This window comes from Rhinatrema bivittatum, chromosome 2, assembly GCF_901001135.1.
Source record: "Rhinatrema bivittatum chromosome 2, aRhiBiv1.1, whole genome shotgun sequence".
In the NCBI taxonomy this organism is placed as follows: Eukaryota; Metazoa; Chordata; class Amphibia; order Gymnophiona; family Rhinatrematidae; genus Rhinatrema; species Rhinatrema bivittatum.
Window position 1 is genome coordinate 9216353 of NC_042616.1, and position 17227 is coordinate 9233579.

Genomic DNA, 17227 nt, shown 5'->3' on the forward strand with positions numbered 1-17227 from the left:
GTCCTTTGTGCCGTGGCCACCGAGAGGCTGCGTTGGAGAAGATAAGTGTCATGCCATCGTATTATACGGAGCTGAAACTTTGCTGAAAGTTGCACTTTTTGGAGATTTTGGTCAATACTGCTTTGTTTTTATATGCATGGCATGATTTTAAAACAAGTCATAAGGATTTGGGCAAATGATTGAGTTCTGCCTTTGAAGTCATTGCCGGCAAGTCCCTCGGTTGTTAGTGGAAGAGCCAATGCTTTGACTCAAACCCTACTGGAAGACATCTCACACCTTAAAAATAAAGGCTTGAGTCACCCGTTCACCTTTTTACGCCACTGATAAAAATGTCCCGCCCTTGTTCCTGAGTCAGCCCCTCCGGAGTTTTAATATCGCGACTCCCCCCCTAAGTTTACAGCCTGCCTATTCATCGGAAAAGATTTGATTCTTGTGCATCGCTAACTCCTTTCAAATATGGAAATGGTCTGCATCGCATCTCTGCTGTCTCTCCTCTCTTGTACGGTATACTTAGTCTCGCCTCATCTGTCTCTCATCGCAGACCTCTAATACCCAAGGGATATTTCAAAGTTGCATCATATTATATGTGTAGTCACTGAAAAAATGGTGATGCCCTGTATCTCATTATTTACAGCCAGTATGCAGCAAATGAAAGATTCAGTTATTTGATTTTATTCTACTTTTCACAGCACTTCAAAGTGGATTACATTCAGGTACTTTAGGAATTTCCCTATCCCCAGAGGGCTCACAATCTAAGTTTTTGTACCTGAGGTAAGGTCACAAGGAGCAACAGCAGGACTCGAACCCTGGTCTCCTGCTTCATAGCCCCCTGATCTAACCACTAGGCTACTCCTCCACTCACGTGTTAAGCAGAGGGATGGCGTGTTCTAACTTTACCTCCGCCACTGCAACCCCAGTCTCCTTGAACTCAACAAGCAAAGTCAAAGGGAGAAGGTAAATAATAGGACCAAGCAGACTTGGGGGAAAAAGGCAGAGATTTCTGGAGCAAACTCTGCTCTCTCTACCTTCACTCTCCCGGGCACAATATTCCTGAAAGTGCAGCCACAGACCATGCCTGGATCCTGCAGCCTTCTGGGGCTGGGCAGCGGTCAAAGGCAGATCAAAACCAACTCCCCCTCTACTGCTCCAGACTCCTGCCCTCCCTGCTCTGCCCCCAGTATCCCTCCCCGCCTTGCTCTTCTGCCATCAGGAGATAAACTGCCACTCAGCCAAGCACAGAAGGCCGTGCAGGGAGGGAGCCGGGGCTGGAGATCCTGCTCTGGAGAAGGGGCAGGAGAATGGCTGCAGGGCTTTCTGCTCAGCAGGTAGGAGACTGGCAGGAGGGGGGCAGGGGATGCAGCCTGGGTGTGCCCCCCCCCCCCCCGCTGAATGCATTCCCTGCAGCCTCTGCGGCTCTTCCTCCTGCTTCTCCTCCCCTCCCACAGCAGTGCCTGCCTCCTCTGGCTTTATGACGCTCTCAGCTTCTGCTTCCTCTTTCCCTCCCCTTCCTTTGTGCAGAGCCCTGGAAGCAGTGAGATTGGGGAATGACAGCTCTGCCGCCGCTCTGACAGGCACAATGAAGGTGAGGCTTTGCACTCCTGGGGGTCTGAGGATGGCTTTTCTTCCCCCTTTGCTCCTCGAATGCCCTCCCCTTTGTTTTGTTTTTTTCCTGGTAAGGCTGCGGGCAGTTGTGGGGCAGTTTCCTGCCTGAGGTCAGGGAAGGGTGCTGCTTTTCCCCCTCCCCCCCCCCCCCCCCCCAGAGCTCCTGCCAGGCTGCTGCCCCCTGCCCCTCCCCTCATCACATCAGGCCCGTCTTCCTGCGCTCAGGGCATCGCTTTGCAGCTGCAGAAGATCCTTGTTCCCTTTGCTCCCCAGGACACTGCCCTGTGAAAATCATTGCCTGCGTTGTGTGACATGGATCTTGCTCTGGGCTGTGGCTGCATCTGGGAATCCCGTGCATGCTGCCTTTTTTTTTTTGTTTTGTGAAGTCTGCCTCCGGCCTTGGGCGAGGCACTTGATGCACTGAACTCCATGCATGCCTGGCCAGGACCTTACATATCCCTAAGAACATAAGAACAGGCCATACTGGGTCAGACCAAGGGTCCATCAAGCCCAGCATCCTGTTTCCAACAGTGGCCAATCCAGGCCATAAGAACCTGGCAAGTACCCAAAAACTAAGTCTATTCCATGTAACCATTGCTAATGGCAGTGGCTATTCTCTAAGTGAACTTAATAGAGGGTAATGGACTTCTCCTCCAAGAACTTATCCAATCCTTTTTTAAACACAGCTATACTAACTGCACTAACCACATCCTCTGGCAACAAATTCCAGAGTTTAATTGTGCGTTGAGTGAAAAAGAACTTTCTCCGATTAGTTTTAAATGTGCCCCATGCTAACTTCATGGAGTGTCCCCTAGTCCTTCTACTATCCGAAAGAGTAAATAACCGATTCACATCTACTCGTTCTAGACCTCTCATGATTTTAAACACCTCTATCATGTCCCCCCCTCAGTCGTCTCTTCACCAAGCTGAAAAGTCCTAACCTCTTTAGTCTTTCCTCATAGGGGAGCTGTTCCATTCCCCTTATCATTTTGGTTGCCCTTCTCTGTACCTTCTCCATCGCAATTATATCTTTTTTGAGATGCGGCGACCAGAATTGTACACAGTATTCAAGGTGCGGTCTCACCATGGAGCGATACAGAGGCTCTGCTCTCTCTTCTTCTCTAGGGGTCTGTGTGTTCGCCTCCTTAAAGGTCAGAGGCCATTGCGTGCCTGCTGCAGGCCTGGCACGGTTTGGGACCACCTCCAAGCCTTCCCGTGTCCTTTCGGAGGCCCGGCATCCAGAACTGGACTCGGTACCGCAGAGGAAGGAGGCCTGGCCCCAAACGTCTGTACGAACAAGGTCACCTCCTCCTCGCTGCTGCCTTATCTGTTTGTCTGCCTCTAGAGCAAGGGGAGGCCAACTCCGCTCCTCCTGGGCCACCAACAGGTCTTCCCTTCAGGACCTCAACAACGAATGTGCATGAGCTAGATTGGCACACAATGGAGGCCGGGCATGCACGTCTCTCTCGCTGCATATCCATTGTGGGTTTCTTGAAAACCAGGCCTGTGTGCGCGTGGCTGTCCAGGAGCGGAGTTGGCCATCCCTGCTCTAGATGGGTCAGATTATGACCCACCATGACTCTCTCCACGCTTACCATTCCTCTTACCTCCTTGGAGAGAAATATAGCCCTGCCGTTCTCGTGGAAACCTCTCCCCCCGTCCATGATTCGCCAACAAGTCCAAGGTGGTCCAGTACTGGCCCACTTCACCTTCTAGCCTCAGAACCCGAGGGTGGCCATTTTCCAAAATGGCACTGCCGGGTGGCAAAGGTGAAGTAGATATTCGGCTTCAGCGGCAGCCGATGAACGGCAGCCATAGATTCAGATGCCGGCGCTTGCCCCCATGAAGTTGGCGTTTACCCTGCTAAGTGGCGCTGAACGACGGGCCCATGGTGCGTCGTGCACGCTCTCTGGTCTTATTCAAACCTAGGCTAAAAACCCAACTCTGAGGCGGCTTTTACACTTTAATCCTGATTCCCGATTTTGCCCTGCATGTTTGTCTCGATTAGACTGTAAGCTCTGCTGGGGAAGGGAGAGTCCGTTCTCAGGAAACAGAGAGTAGGATTAAATGGTCAATTTTCTCAGTGGAAAAGGGTAAACAGTGGAGTGCCTGAGGGATCTGTACTTGGACCGGTGCTTTTCAATATATATATAAATGATCTGGAAAGGAATACGACGAGTGAGGTTATCAAATTTGCGGACGAAACAAAATTATTCAGAGTAGTTAAATCACAAGCGGATTGTGATACATTACAGGAGGACCTTGCAAGACTGGAAGATTGGGCATCCAAATGGCAGATGAAATTTAATGTGGACAAGTGCAAGGTGTTGCATATAGGGAAAAATAACCCTTGCTGTAGTTACACGATGTTAGGTTCCATATTAGGAGCTACCAGCCAGGAAAGAGATCTAGGCATCATAGTGGATAATACTTTAAAATCATCGGCTCAGTGTGCTGCAGCAGTCAAAAAAGCAAACAATGTTGGGAATTATTAGGAAGGGAATGGTTAATAGAACGGAAAATGTCATAATGCCTCTGTATCGCTCCATGGTGAGACCGCACCTTGACTCTGCCAATATCTCAGTTGTTACAAAAACGTCATTTTACAAAATTCATTTACTCAAAAAACCCAATCCCCTCCTTCTCCCCAATGACTTTCCATCTCTTCTCCAAGTCCTGACTGCTCCTGACTACTGTAACTCACTATACTTACTCCTTCCTGATTACATTATAGAGCCACGCACAACCTCCTTCTCACACGTCCTACACACGCCCAAACACAACCTTCTTCTCACATGTCCTACACACTCCCAAAAACACAACCTCCTTCTCACATTCTACACATTCCCAAACACACCACCTTCTTCTCACACGTCCTACACACTCCCAAACACACAACCTTCTCACACGTCCTACACACTACCAAACACACAACCTTCTTCTCACACGTCCTACACACTCCCACACAACCTTCTCACACGTCCTACACACTACCAAACACACAACCTTCTTCTCACACGTCCAACACATTCTCAAACACAGTTTCTCACACACTCCCAGTCTCCTCACACTCCCACACAACCTTTTTCTCACGTCTTACACACTACCAAACACACAACCTCCTTCTCACATGTCCTACACACTACCAAACACACAACCTTCTTCTCACACGTCCAACACATTCCCAAACACAGTTTCTCACACACTCCCAGTCTCCTCACACTCCCACACAACCTTCTTCTCACATGTCTTACACACTACCAAACACACAACCTCCTTCTCACACATCCTACACACTCCCAAAGTTTCTCACACACTCCCAGTCTCCTCACACTCCCAACACACAACCTTCTTCTCACACGTCCTACACACTCCCACACAACCTCCTTCTCACACTCCCCACAGACTCCCAAACACACAGCCTTTTCACAAAGCCTACACACTCCAAAACACAGCTTCTCTCACACTCCCAGTCTCCTTCTCCCACTCCCAAACACAGCTTCTCTCACACTCCCAGTCTCCTTCTCACACTCCCAAACACAGCTTCTCTCACACTCCCAGTCTCCTTCTCACACTCCCAAACACAGTCTCCTTCTCACACTCCCCACACACTTGTAAACAGTCTCCTTCTCACACACTCTTAAGCTCTTGGCCTCCTCTTTCATAACCACACAAGCACATCCTGCTCCTTTCTCCCTCTATGTTCCAAATCTCCCCTCCACAAGCATCCCAAGCTTGGATTATAGATTTCAGGGAGACAGGGTTGAGGAGAATCAAAAGTTACAGTGTACATAATATCCCTCGCCCAACTATAGGGACATAAAGCTGAAGAGAGTAGATTACTGCCAATGTGAGGTGCTGGCTATTACAGCTAAAATGTAAAAAGTACATATAAATGTGTTAAAAACTTTCCAGTCATATAATCAGATATTCCATGTGATAATTACAAGACACTTATTTTGACCTTTCTTTCTCCATAGGATACTGTCCCCTCTCTTCTACTTTCACCTCCTGGCTCTTCTTTCCCCTTCTATGACATTCCTGCTCTCTCAGCTAACACTGATTCTCCTCCCCACCCCTTCTCCCCATCCACCCCTTCACTCTTCTCATTCCATTGTATCTCATCTGTTATTTCACCCCTCCGGTATCTCTTCTGTTTTCCCTCCATAACCTCACCCAGCCCTCATTCTCCCATCTCACCCTCCCAGCCATCTTTTCCCTTCATCCACCTCATCCAGCTAGCTCTCTCCCCCTTGTGCCACCTGTCTCTTAGTGCGCTCCCTCTTTTTCTCTCCTCCCCGTCCACTGTACCCCCCTACCCTTTGCTTCCCTGCTGTCTCTAGTGTCCTCCCTCCCCATGCTTCACCTTTCTCTCACTCTCTTCTCCCCACCCCCACCCCCATGCCTTTCTCTTTCTCTCTCCACTCTCCCCCTCATGCCTCATCTCTCCTCCCTTCATTGTGGGGGGTTTTTTCTGTCTGTCCCATCTTTCCCTCCATGACCCCTCTGAGTCTCTGCCCTCCCCTGAGCATCCTGCTTCCCTCCACCCCCTCTGTGTCCCCCTCTGTCTTCTCCCCACCCTGTACTCTCTCTGTGAGGGAGGGGGCGGAGCCCGGATCTGCAGAGCCACTGGGAGCGGAAGTCTGTGCTCTGCCCCGCCTCCTCTCCCCATGGTAACCACGCTGTGAGGGAGGGGGCGGAGCCCGGATCTGCAGAGCCACTGGGAGCGGAAGTCTGTGCTCTGCCCCGCCTCCTCTCCCCATGGTAACCACGCTGTGAGGGAGGGGGCGGAGCCCGGATCTGCAGAGCCACTGGGAGCGGAGGTTTGTGCTCTGTCCCGCCTCCTCTCCCATGGTAACCAACCACAGCACGCTGTGAGGGAGGGGGCGGAGCCCAGATCTGTAGAGCCTTTGGATTCCAAGATGTCTGTGCTCTGCCCCGCCTCCTCTCCCCGTGGCGTCCAATCACAGCACAGGAAAAGAGTTGGGGGGGGGGGGGAGCACAGCTCTCTGCTGATAGGTGGCGGCCCTGTAACCCGGAAGCTGTGTGGGGGGAGAGGATTTGCTGCCCGTCCTAACTGGATATTCAGCGCCTACTTAGGTGGCCAACTCCAGATCCTGAGAACCAGGCCTGGTTCTCAGGATCTCCACGATGAATATGTATGAGGGAGATTTGCATGCACTGCCCCCACTGTATGTAAAACCATGTCATGCATATTCATTGCGCATATTTGGGGGCCCTTGAGGACTGGGGGGTTGGCCACGCCCTGGCTTAGTACCTTCTAACCAGACACAAACCGGCTATTGGCAACCCTACCCCCTCCCAAAATAAATGTGCCCTGCAGGCCCCCACCCCCACCCCCTCACACCCACTATAACCCCAGCCCCAACCCTGCCGCCCCACCGGGCAATCTCCCAAATGCCCCCCAGCCTCTGGGACCCGCGGAGGTGCGGGTAGCGCTAGCCACCATCACTGGCAGATAACGACCTGATGACAGCGCTGGAGGCCGCAGGGAGCAGGGCCCGGCCTTCCATGGTCCTGGATGCCTGGGGGGATTTGTGGGGTGCTGGCTAGCCAGGAAGATTACAGCAAGTAGCACATTTAAGACTAATCAGAGAAAATTCCTTTTCACTCAACGCACAATAAAGCTCTGGAATTTGTTGCCAGAGGATGTGGTGAGTGCAGTTAGTGTAGCTGGGTTCAAAAAAGGATTGGATAAGTTCTTGGAGGTGAAGTCCATTAACGGCTATTAATCAAGTTTACTTAGGGAATAGCCACTGCTATTAATTGCATCAGTAGCATGGGATCTTCTTAGTGTTTGGGTAATTGCCAGGTTCTTGTGGCCTGGTTTTGGCCTCTGTTGGAAACAGGATGCTGGGCTTGATGGACCCTTGGTCTGACCCAGCATGGCAAGTTCTTATGTTCTTATGAGGAAGGGATGGTGGACGGTGGGGAGAGGAGGAGGCCTCAGGCCGCATTCATTTTCCATTTAATGGGAAGCGGGTAGGGAGGCTCCTCGAGCAACAGGCCCGCAACGTTTGGAAAATACTTTTGGGGGAAAAGCTCGGGCAGACGGTGGGGTTCAGGTGCTTTGCCCGAGACCAGTTTGAATGTGTTAGAGGGACGGAAGGGGCGGCCCATTGGGATTTTTTTTAAAGTGTCATTTTGCGGCACGTAACTGACTGCATTTCACCGTGGCTGGTTAAGTTTAATGTAAGAAGCGTGGTGGGATCGTGCCAGTCAGAGAGCTTCTTCTGAATGTCGGGGAGGACAGAGATCGCCAGCCATGGACCCGGTCACAGCTGTCAGTCCCACCGCCCCCCCCCCCGTGATTAATGTCTCTTGTAAGCCTTTAACAGCTGACCCGTATTAAATAAAGGACTCGCTTTTGCACCAGCTAATGGTTTTGCTAGTTTTCAAGTTCGTGTTGCTTTACAGAAATTTGCAAGAACTTTGAGCCTTGGTTTCTTTTTGGCTTAGAAAACTATGACACAAGAACTAAACTCAAATCATTAAGCATCCATCCACAAGTTTCGATAGATCTATCCAGCCATAGCTACTTTTTTGGAGTCAGTTAAAAAATACTTGGGGGACATTGGAAAAAGTCACAAGAACACCACCACCCCCATAGATTTCAGAATGTTTCACGTGCGGAGAGTTAGCCATTGCCCACTTGCATCAGGCCGGCTGACAAAGGGGGCGCATTTTGTGGTGTGGGATACGAGTGCCTAAATTGCAGAGGTACAATCTCTGGTATTAGAGAGTTTTCCTCATACTTAGACCTGGGGTCCAGAGAGGAAACCAAAATTAAAAGGTGCACACGGGAAAGGAAGTCTGAGAGATCACGGGAGTCTGGAGTCCTCTGTTCCATGATAAAACGTGAGGAGAATAAATCCAGCTGAGATCTGATGCACGCTGAGCCCCTCCTTGTGTCCCTGAGTGTTTCTGGTTTGTGTTTCAGGTGCCGGTGACGTTTGAGGACATCGCTGTCTATTTCTCCCAGGAGGAGTGGGGGTATTTAGATGAAGGGCAGAAGGAGCTTTACAGGGAGGTGATGAAGGAGAATTATGAGACCCTCATCTCCCTGGGTAAGGATTGTGTTATCTGAATCTTTATCAGACACAGGGCCTGATTTACTGAGGGTCATTTGGAAGTCTTCTCCATCTGCTCCACTCTACTGCCTTCCCAATATAATCCAGACTTGTCCCAATGTTTCCTGTGTCTTAGAACGGGCGTGGCAGACTTAGGGCCATCTTGTGTTTCTTTCGGGTTTCACAGGAACACAGTTTGCGATGGCAAATAAGAACCATAACGCCCACCTACGACTGCCCAAATTCATTCCTGGTGCATGGCCATAGCCCTCAAGGTGATCTCTGGCTTTTCCTTCCCTTCCTCGCATCTCGGCATTCCCGCCGCTTGTCCCGGGCTTTCTCGGATCAATTGCTCCCCTCTGCCTTCAGCGCCTCCCGTGCGAGTCCCTTCCTCGCAGCCACCTCCCTTCCCATGAAGAAATGTCTTCTGGTGTTCCTTCCGACTCTTCCTCCTCGGAGCCCTGTTCCCCCCTTCCCCGGCTCCGAGCAGGGCTGCAGACCCCCTGAGGGGGGGGGGGCCGCTGGCATCCGAAGACAGGAACACCGGAGCGGTAAAATGCGGGGCTAATTCGATACAGGGGGGGGAGGGCAGGTCCGTGTAAAAGAACCCGCCCCGTGGATCTGTGAAAATGGTCAGGACCCCTCGTCGGCATCTCGCAGCTCGAGTCACTCCCAGGCGGGAGGCACCAGAACAGCCAGAGCTATTGGAGGAGACGGCGGGAGAGGGGCCAGCGACCGGAGGGTGCTGCGACCCTGGAAGATGAGAGCAGCGTAAGGCCGGCCAGGGAGCGGAGCGGAGACGCCAGGAGATGGAGGAGCTGGGGGGGGGGGGTGTCCAGGAAAGGGCGAGGCTGCCTAGGGTAAACGTGGACTCCCAGGAGAGGTGCCGGGGGGGGGAGCGTTAGGAAAGCGGGCGCTGAACACTGAGCGCCCGCTTTCGGCGCAGTTTTTTTGTTTTTTTGCATCGGCCCCCCTCAGTCAGGACTCTCTGACGAGATCTTCCCTTCGTGTGAATCTGTGCTGTCTGGGGGTCCTGTACTCTACCCAATTCAAGACGCTGTGTGCTGTCTCGTCCTTTAGTAACGTTTCCCCTAGCTTTGTCCGCTTCTGAAGTCAGACCGGCGACGATGCGTTTAGCAGGAGAGAGACCACACCGGCTCTCTCCTGCACCCTGGGAACACCGCCCCCCCCCCCCCTTCACCATCACCTCCCCACCCCCCACTCCGGTCTTCCGGCAGAGGCTGAACAAAGCGTGAGGCAGCAGCCATCGCTCGTCTGAGCTCTTTTCGGTATCCTGGGGGGGGGGGGGGGGTCTGCTCACGGGAATGCAAGAGGAATATAACTCCCTTCTCGCTTATATCTCCAGAAAGAGAACGTCAGGCGATCGAGCCAAATATCCCGTCGTGGATTAAACAAGAGGAAGAGCCTGGCCCGCGGGACGCCGAGGAGTCAGGGCGGAGAGAAGCTGCTCGCTCGCACGCAGGTGAGAAACGATCACAGGTGGCGCTGCAGAGCGGGAGGAGGCACTGCAGAGGCGCAGGTGAGCCTGCGGCGGCGCGAGGGGGAGATATTACGGAGCCGAGGATGGTTTGGAGGGCCGCTCCTCGCACTGGGGTCGGCGGCGGGGGAGGTAGTGGTACAGAAAGACGCTGTCACGGTGCACGATGTTACGTAGATTTCCGGGGTATTTGGTGCCCGGGCCTGGCGCCTCGTGGCGGCGACGGTCCGGGCTACACGGAGCCCTGTGATTCGGGGAGAGAAGTGTTGAGCGGCTGGGGGCCGGGGCCACAAGAGGTAGAAAGGAGGTTCTTCAGCTTGGTAAATGGTGGGGAGGGTGGGGATGCCTCGGGGTAAGGGGTAGACGGGGGGGGGGGGGGGGAACGGGGTGTACGGAAGTGGCTCGAGGTCTGTGAGGAAACGAGGACGGCAGAGCGACGCGACGAAGGGGACACGGGGAGGGGCAGCGTCGCTGAGCTCCAGGGGGTCTGACTGCTCCTCATCCCTCCACCACCACTGCCTCTGTGGGGTGGAGGGGCGGAGCCCTCCTGCCTGTCCAGTAAATCCTGGGGCTGTGCAGACCTTAGTACGAAGGGATCCCGGTGGTGATTTATGGACCTGTTAGATGTTCAGCTGATTCCTTTTGCTCAGATCCCAGTACCTCAGTCACATCGCTCTATATTTAGGGAATCCATGAACCCCTATAGTGAGTTAAGTATATTATCTCCCTCCATTTGGAATTAACTCATCTTCCTTACAGTGACTGCAGCTCCTTACTCTGTAATTTAATACTGTTCTAGCTCGCTTAACCATGGTCTATAACAACATACATTAACATTTTCTCTATCTGCAGTCTATGATGTCTCCTTCCCTCTCCTGGTGTGAGCTCTTCCTCTCTTCTCACTCATTCTGTGGGACTCGGGGATCCCTTCCTCTCCCGGGGTGAGTCCTTCCTCTCTTCTCACTCTTTCTGTGGGACTCGGGGATCCCTTCCTCTCCCGGGGTGGGTCCTTCCTCTCTTCTCACTCTTTCTGTGGGACTCGGGGATCCCTTCCTCTCCCGGGGTGGGTCCTTCCTCTCTTCTCACTCTTTCTGTGGGACTTGGGGATCCCTTCCTCTCCCGGGGTGGGTCCTTCCTCTCTTCTCACTCTTTCTGTGGGACTCGGGGATCCCTTCCTCTCCCGGGGTGGGTCCTTCCTCTCTTCTCACTCTTTCTGTGGGACTCAGGGATCCCTTCCTCTCCCGGGGTGGGTCCTTCCTCTCTTCTCACTCTTTCTGTGGGACTCAGGGATCCCTTCCTCTCCCGGGGTGGGTCCTTCCTCTCTTCTCACTCTTTCTGTGGGACTCGGGGATCCCTTCCTCTCCCGGGGTGGGTCCTTCCTCTCTTCTCACTCTTTCTGTGGGACTCGGGGATCCCTTCCTCTCCCGGGGTGGGTCCTTCCTCTCTTCTCACTCTTTCTGTGGGACTCAGGGATCCCTTCCTCTCCCGGGGTGGGTCCTTCCTCTCTTCTCACTCTTTCTGTGGGACTCGGGGATCCCTTCCTCTCCCGGGGTGAGTCCTTCCTCTCTTCTCACTCTTTCTGTGGGACTCGGGGATCGCTTCCTCTCCCGGGGTGGGTCCTTCCTCTCTCCTCACTCTTTCTGTGGGACTCGGGGATCCCTTCCTCTCCCAGGGTGGGTCCTTCCTCTCTTCTCACTCTTTCTGTGGGACTCGGGGATCCTTTCCTCTCCCGGGGTGGGTCCTTCCTCTCTTCTCACTCTTTCTGTGGGACTCGGGGATCCCTTCCTCTCCCGGGGTGGGTCCTTCCTCTCTTCTCACTCTTTCTGTGGGACTTGGGGATCCCTTCCTCTCCCGGGGTGGGTCCTTCCTCTCTTCTCACTCTTTCTGTGGGACTCGGGGATCCCTTCCTCTCCCAGGGTGGGTCCTTCCTCTCTTCTCACTCATTCTGTGGGACTCGGGGATCCCTTCCTCTCCCGGGGTGGGTCCTTCCTCTCTTCTCACTCTTTCTGTGGGACTCGGGGATCCCTTCCTCTCCCGGGGTGGGTCCTTCCTCTCTTCTCACTCTTTCTGTGGGACTTGGGGATCCCTTCCTCTCCCGGGGTGGGTCCTTCCTCTCTTCTCACTCATTCTGTGGGACTCGGGGATCCTTTCCTCTCCCAGGGTGGGTCCTTCCTCTCTTCTCACTCCTTCTGTGGGACTCAGGGATCCCTTCCTCTCCCAGGGTGGGTCCTTCCTCTCTTCTCACTCTTTCTGTGGGACTCAGGGATCCCTTCCTCTCCCGGGGTGGGTCCTTCCTCTCTTCTCACTCATTCTGTGGGACTCGGGGATCCCTTCCTCTCCCGGGGTGGTTCCTTCCTCTCTTCTCAATCTTTCTGTGGGACTCGGGGATCCCTTCCTCTCCCGGGGTGGGTCCTTCCTCTCTTCTCAATCTTTCTGTGGGACTCGGGGATCCCTTCCTCTCCCGGGGTGGGTCCTTCCTCTCTTCTCACTCTTTCTGTGGGACTTGGGGATCCCTTCCTCTCCCGGGGTGGGTCCTTCCTCTCTTCTCACTCTTTCTGTGGGACTTGGGGATCCCTTCCTCTCCCGGGGTGGGTCCTTCCTCTCTTCTCACTCATTCTGTGGGACTCGGGGATCCTTTCCTCTCCCAGGGTGGGTCCTTCCTCTCTTCTCACTCATTCTGTGGGACTCAGGGATCCCTTCCCTCTCCCAGGGTGGGTCTTTCCTCCCTTCTCACTCATTCTGTGGGACTCAGGGATCCTTTCCTCTCCCAGGGTGGGTCCTTCCTCTCTTCTCACTCATTCTGTGGGACTCGGGGATCCCTTCCTCTCCCGGGGTGGGTCCTTCCTCTCTTCTCAATCTTTCTGTGGGACTCGGGGATCCCTTCCTCTCCCGGGGTGAGTCCTCCCTCTCTTTTCACTCATTCTGTGGGACTCGGGGAGCCCTTCCTCTCCCGGGGTGGGTCCTCCCTCTCTTTTCACTCATTCTGTGGGACTCGGGGATCCCTTCCTCTCCCGGGGTGGGTCCTTCCTCTCTTCTCAATCTTTCTGTGGGACTCGGGGATCCCTTCCTCTCCCGGGGTGAGTCCTCCCTCTCTTTTCACTCATTCTGTGGGACTCGGGGTTCCTTCCCTCTCCTGCTGTGAGTTGTACTTCTCCTGTCACTGTTTTTGTGTCTCACTTATTTTGTTTCCAGCACTTATGACTCTTTTCTGGGGTACTTTACAGTAAAATATATATAAGAGAGAGGCATAATAAACCTCACACAATAATAATACACGTTTGCAAGAGTATATTAAAATGGTAAAATCTCATACATATATATATGTATATTTATAGTAAGAACAAAAACTGACATCAGATGATTAACATGTACTGGGAATTCAGACACTGTCAAAAGACAAACTCAAGTACTCACATGAAAATTACTTACATTAACTAACAATTGTCAGTTATCAAAAAATGTTTTTATTGTGATTACAAAATGCTCTAGCTTTGTCCAACTCTGCCCTCCAATCCTGGTCCAAAATAACAAAATCTATAGCAAACACTCTCTGCCCACTGACAACCAAAATAAGATCTTCTAATGCATCCAAACGACAACCTTGGTTTAATGATGAACTGCGAAAGCTCAAACAATTACTTCGGCAAAAAGAAAGAAAATGGCGCAAAGCCCCTTCACCGGCCTCACTCTCTGATTACAAACGATCACTCCACCTATACAAAAGTACCACGTTGAAAACCAAAAGAGACTACTATGCCCAGAAGGTTCATCATCTCAGCTTTGACTCAAAAGCTTTATTCGCCTTCGTCTCCAGCCTCACTAAACCTATCACTCCAGATATCCCAACCGAACAAGCCCAGACTAAAGCAGACGAATTGGCTCTTCATTTCAACAAAAAAATATCGGATCTCCTTAATCAGCTGATTCCAAACACTACTTCTCCAGATAACACATATCTCCTCCAAAACAAAGACATCCAGCTTAATGCCTTCGAACCCATCACAATCACAGAGATACAAACGGTGTTAAAAAGAATGAAACCGTCATCACACCCATTTGATCAAATCCCTTCCAAAATGCTTCTTCTAATCCCGGACACAATAGCAAAAACCCTAGCAGATATCATAAATTGCTCTCTATCACATGGTATCTACCCAGATGACCTAAAAACAGCCTCAATCAAGCCACTACTAAAAAAACCAAATCTAAATGCATGTGATCCCAACAACTTCTGCCCTATTTCCAACCTCCCATTCATAGCTAAAATTATGGAAAAATTGGTAAACACCCAACTATCCAACTACTTAGAGGACCACAATATTCTGTCCCCAAACCAATATGGTTTTCGCAAAGCCGCAAGCACCGAAACGCTACTAATCTCACTCATGGACTTCCTACTCTCTGGAATTGATAAAGGCCAAGCTTATTTACTAATCCTCCTTGACTTCTCGGCGGCCTTCGACACCGTCAACCATGCCCTCCTTCTAAAACAGCTAGCAAACATTGGTTTAACAGGTGCCACACTAAACTGGTTCAAAACATTTCTAGAAAACAGAGGATATAGAGTCAAAATTCACAATAAAGAATCCCAATACCACCCTTCTAATAGAGGGGTGCCGCAAGGTTCATCACTTTCACCCACCCTCTTCAATGTCTACCTGCTACCACTATGTCAACTACTTACAAAATTAAGCCTGAAACACTTCCTTTTCGCAGACGACGTACAGATCGTGATCCCCTTAGAACAGGGGTCAGGAACCTTTTTGGCTGAGAGAGCCATAAACGCCACATATTTTAAAATGTAATTCCATGAGAGCCATACAATATGTTTAAAACTAAATACAAGTAAATGTGTGCATTTTATGTAAGATCACACTTTTAAAGTACAATAAGTCTCTGAAAATATTACACCAGGCCTTAAGACACCAATACATCTCCTATTAGGAAAACGGACCAAGTCAGGCTGCTATAGAGTCCTACACAGAAACCACACGCCAGCAGAAAACCTCACCTGAATCACGTGCTGTCCCTCACCTAACATAGAATAAAGAGACCAAAACACATGCAGAAAAAACTGAATTGGAAACTGCAACAAGCCAGAATCTCTGTATGCAGTGTAACAAAGGAAAAAAGAAACATCACCCATCCTTATAAAACAAATCAAGAAATATAAAATCATCAGCAGTAAAACTGTACTAACAAAAAGAACATATTTCGAAACAGCTGATGAGTGGAATATTCAATAATTAAAAACTCATATAAAACATTTCCAGATACCAACAAAATATTTCAAAATAGCAGACACAAAGACCCAGTAATGAAAAATAAGGATACAAAAATTTTTTTGCTCTGCATACCTGGGAACGTTTGATATCAGGTGTCCTGAGATTGTTCTGAATTAGCAGGAGGTGGAGTGGTTTGCTTGGAACTTTCTCCTCTCTCAGTCACATACCAGCGCTCTCTCTCACACTGGCTCTCAATGACACACCTATACACACATGCTCTCAGTACTCACATATACCCATGTTTTTTCTCTCTCACTTATATAGGCTCTTAATTACGCATTTACACACATGCTATCTTTTCACGCTTACACACACACACACAGGCTTTCAATCACATAAATACATGCTGTCTTTTTCTCTCACACACAGACTCTCATTCACATGCTTACAAACATGTCCTCTCTTTCTCTCATTTACACACAGGCTCTCAATCACATACTCACATGCTCCCTCACCTAAATCAGCTCTCAATCTCACACAGACACACATGGTCTCTCTCTCTCATTTAAACACAGGCTCTCAATCACATACTCACATGCTCCATCACCTAAACCAGCTCTCAATCACAGACACACATGATCTCTCTCTTACTTATACACACAGGCTCTTAATCATACATACACATGATTTCTCTCACACACAAAGGGTCTCAATCATACACACATACTCTTTCACACAAACAGGTTTTCAATCACAAACTTACACATACAGGTTCCCAATGGTAAACTTACATTAATGCTCTCTCTCTCTCTCACAGGCAGGCTCTCAATCACAGACATATACTCTCTTTCACACGTACAAGCTCTCAATCATTCACATACATGCAATCTCTCTCTCACACTCACTCACACAGCCCCCCCCCCCCCCCCCGCGGCCCGGAAGAGGAAGTGGAGAGTATCGGGTGCCTGCGCGACAAGAAGAGGCCACGCTGGTGCGCTCGGCATCGGCCCGAAGAAAAGAAGACTGCAGCGCGGCTCGGAGGAAAATGAAGAGCTTCAACCGCGGCCGATGGGACTCCGCCTCCGCTGAAAATGAAGAGGTTAGCATTGGGAGGAGGCTGCTGCTGCCGCGAGTTCCCGGGGTGGGGGAGAGAGATAGTGAATGAGCGAGCAAGCATGTGTGTTTGCTCGCTCATTCACTCTCTCTCCCCCACCCTCACCCCGGGAACTCGCGGCAGCAGCAGCCTCCTCCCAACGCTAACCTCTTCATTTTCAGCGGAGGCGGAGTCCCATCGGCCGCGGTTGAAGCTCTTCATTTTCCTCCGAGCCGCGCTGCAGTCTTCTTTTCTTCGGGCCGATGCCGAGCGCACCAGCGTGGCCTCTTCTTGTCGCGCAGGCACCCGATACTCTCCACTTCCTCTTCCGGGCCGCGGGGGGGGGGGCGGGTAGAAGAGAGCACGCCGGTGCCGCTGACTCCAGCTGTCCTGCCGCGTTCCGCCCGGGCTGACAGCATTTTAAGCCCGGGCGGAGGAGGACCGGGGAGCAGCTGGGTCAGCGGGAAAGTGTGGCGACTATCTGCGAGCCAGATGCAGCCCTCAAAAGAGCCATATCTGGCTCGCGAGCCATGGGTTCCCGACCCCTGCCTTAGAAGAATCAATCTCAAAAACAATGGAATACTGGGATAGTTGCTTATTAGAAATTAAACTTCTCCTCAACAGTTTAAACCTTGTACTCAATGCTTCGAAAACAGAATTCCTGCTCATATCACCGGAAAACAACAACACACTTCCAAAACCACCCACACTCCTTCAA

The 17227-nt window shown here is 51.3% G+C and overlaps 1 protein-coding gene across 2 annotated transcripts in view; it reads left to right on the forward strand.

The window, feature by feature from the left end:
• The window catches only part of LOC115083498 (zinc finger protein OZF-like), a 78895-nt gene that overhangs the window by 50993 nt on the left and 10675 nt on the right, over positions 1–17227 (forward strand). Inside the window, exon 3 of one of the 2 annotated variants that reach the window (XM_029587357.1) lies at positions 10060–10233. In XM_029587357.1, the coding sequence (XP_029443217.1) occupies positions 10060–10233 (174 nt within the window). The remainder of the gene's footprint in view (positions 1–10059; positions 10234–17227) is intronic. The other variant, XM_029587358.1, reaches the window with a different exon arrangement.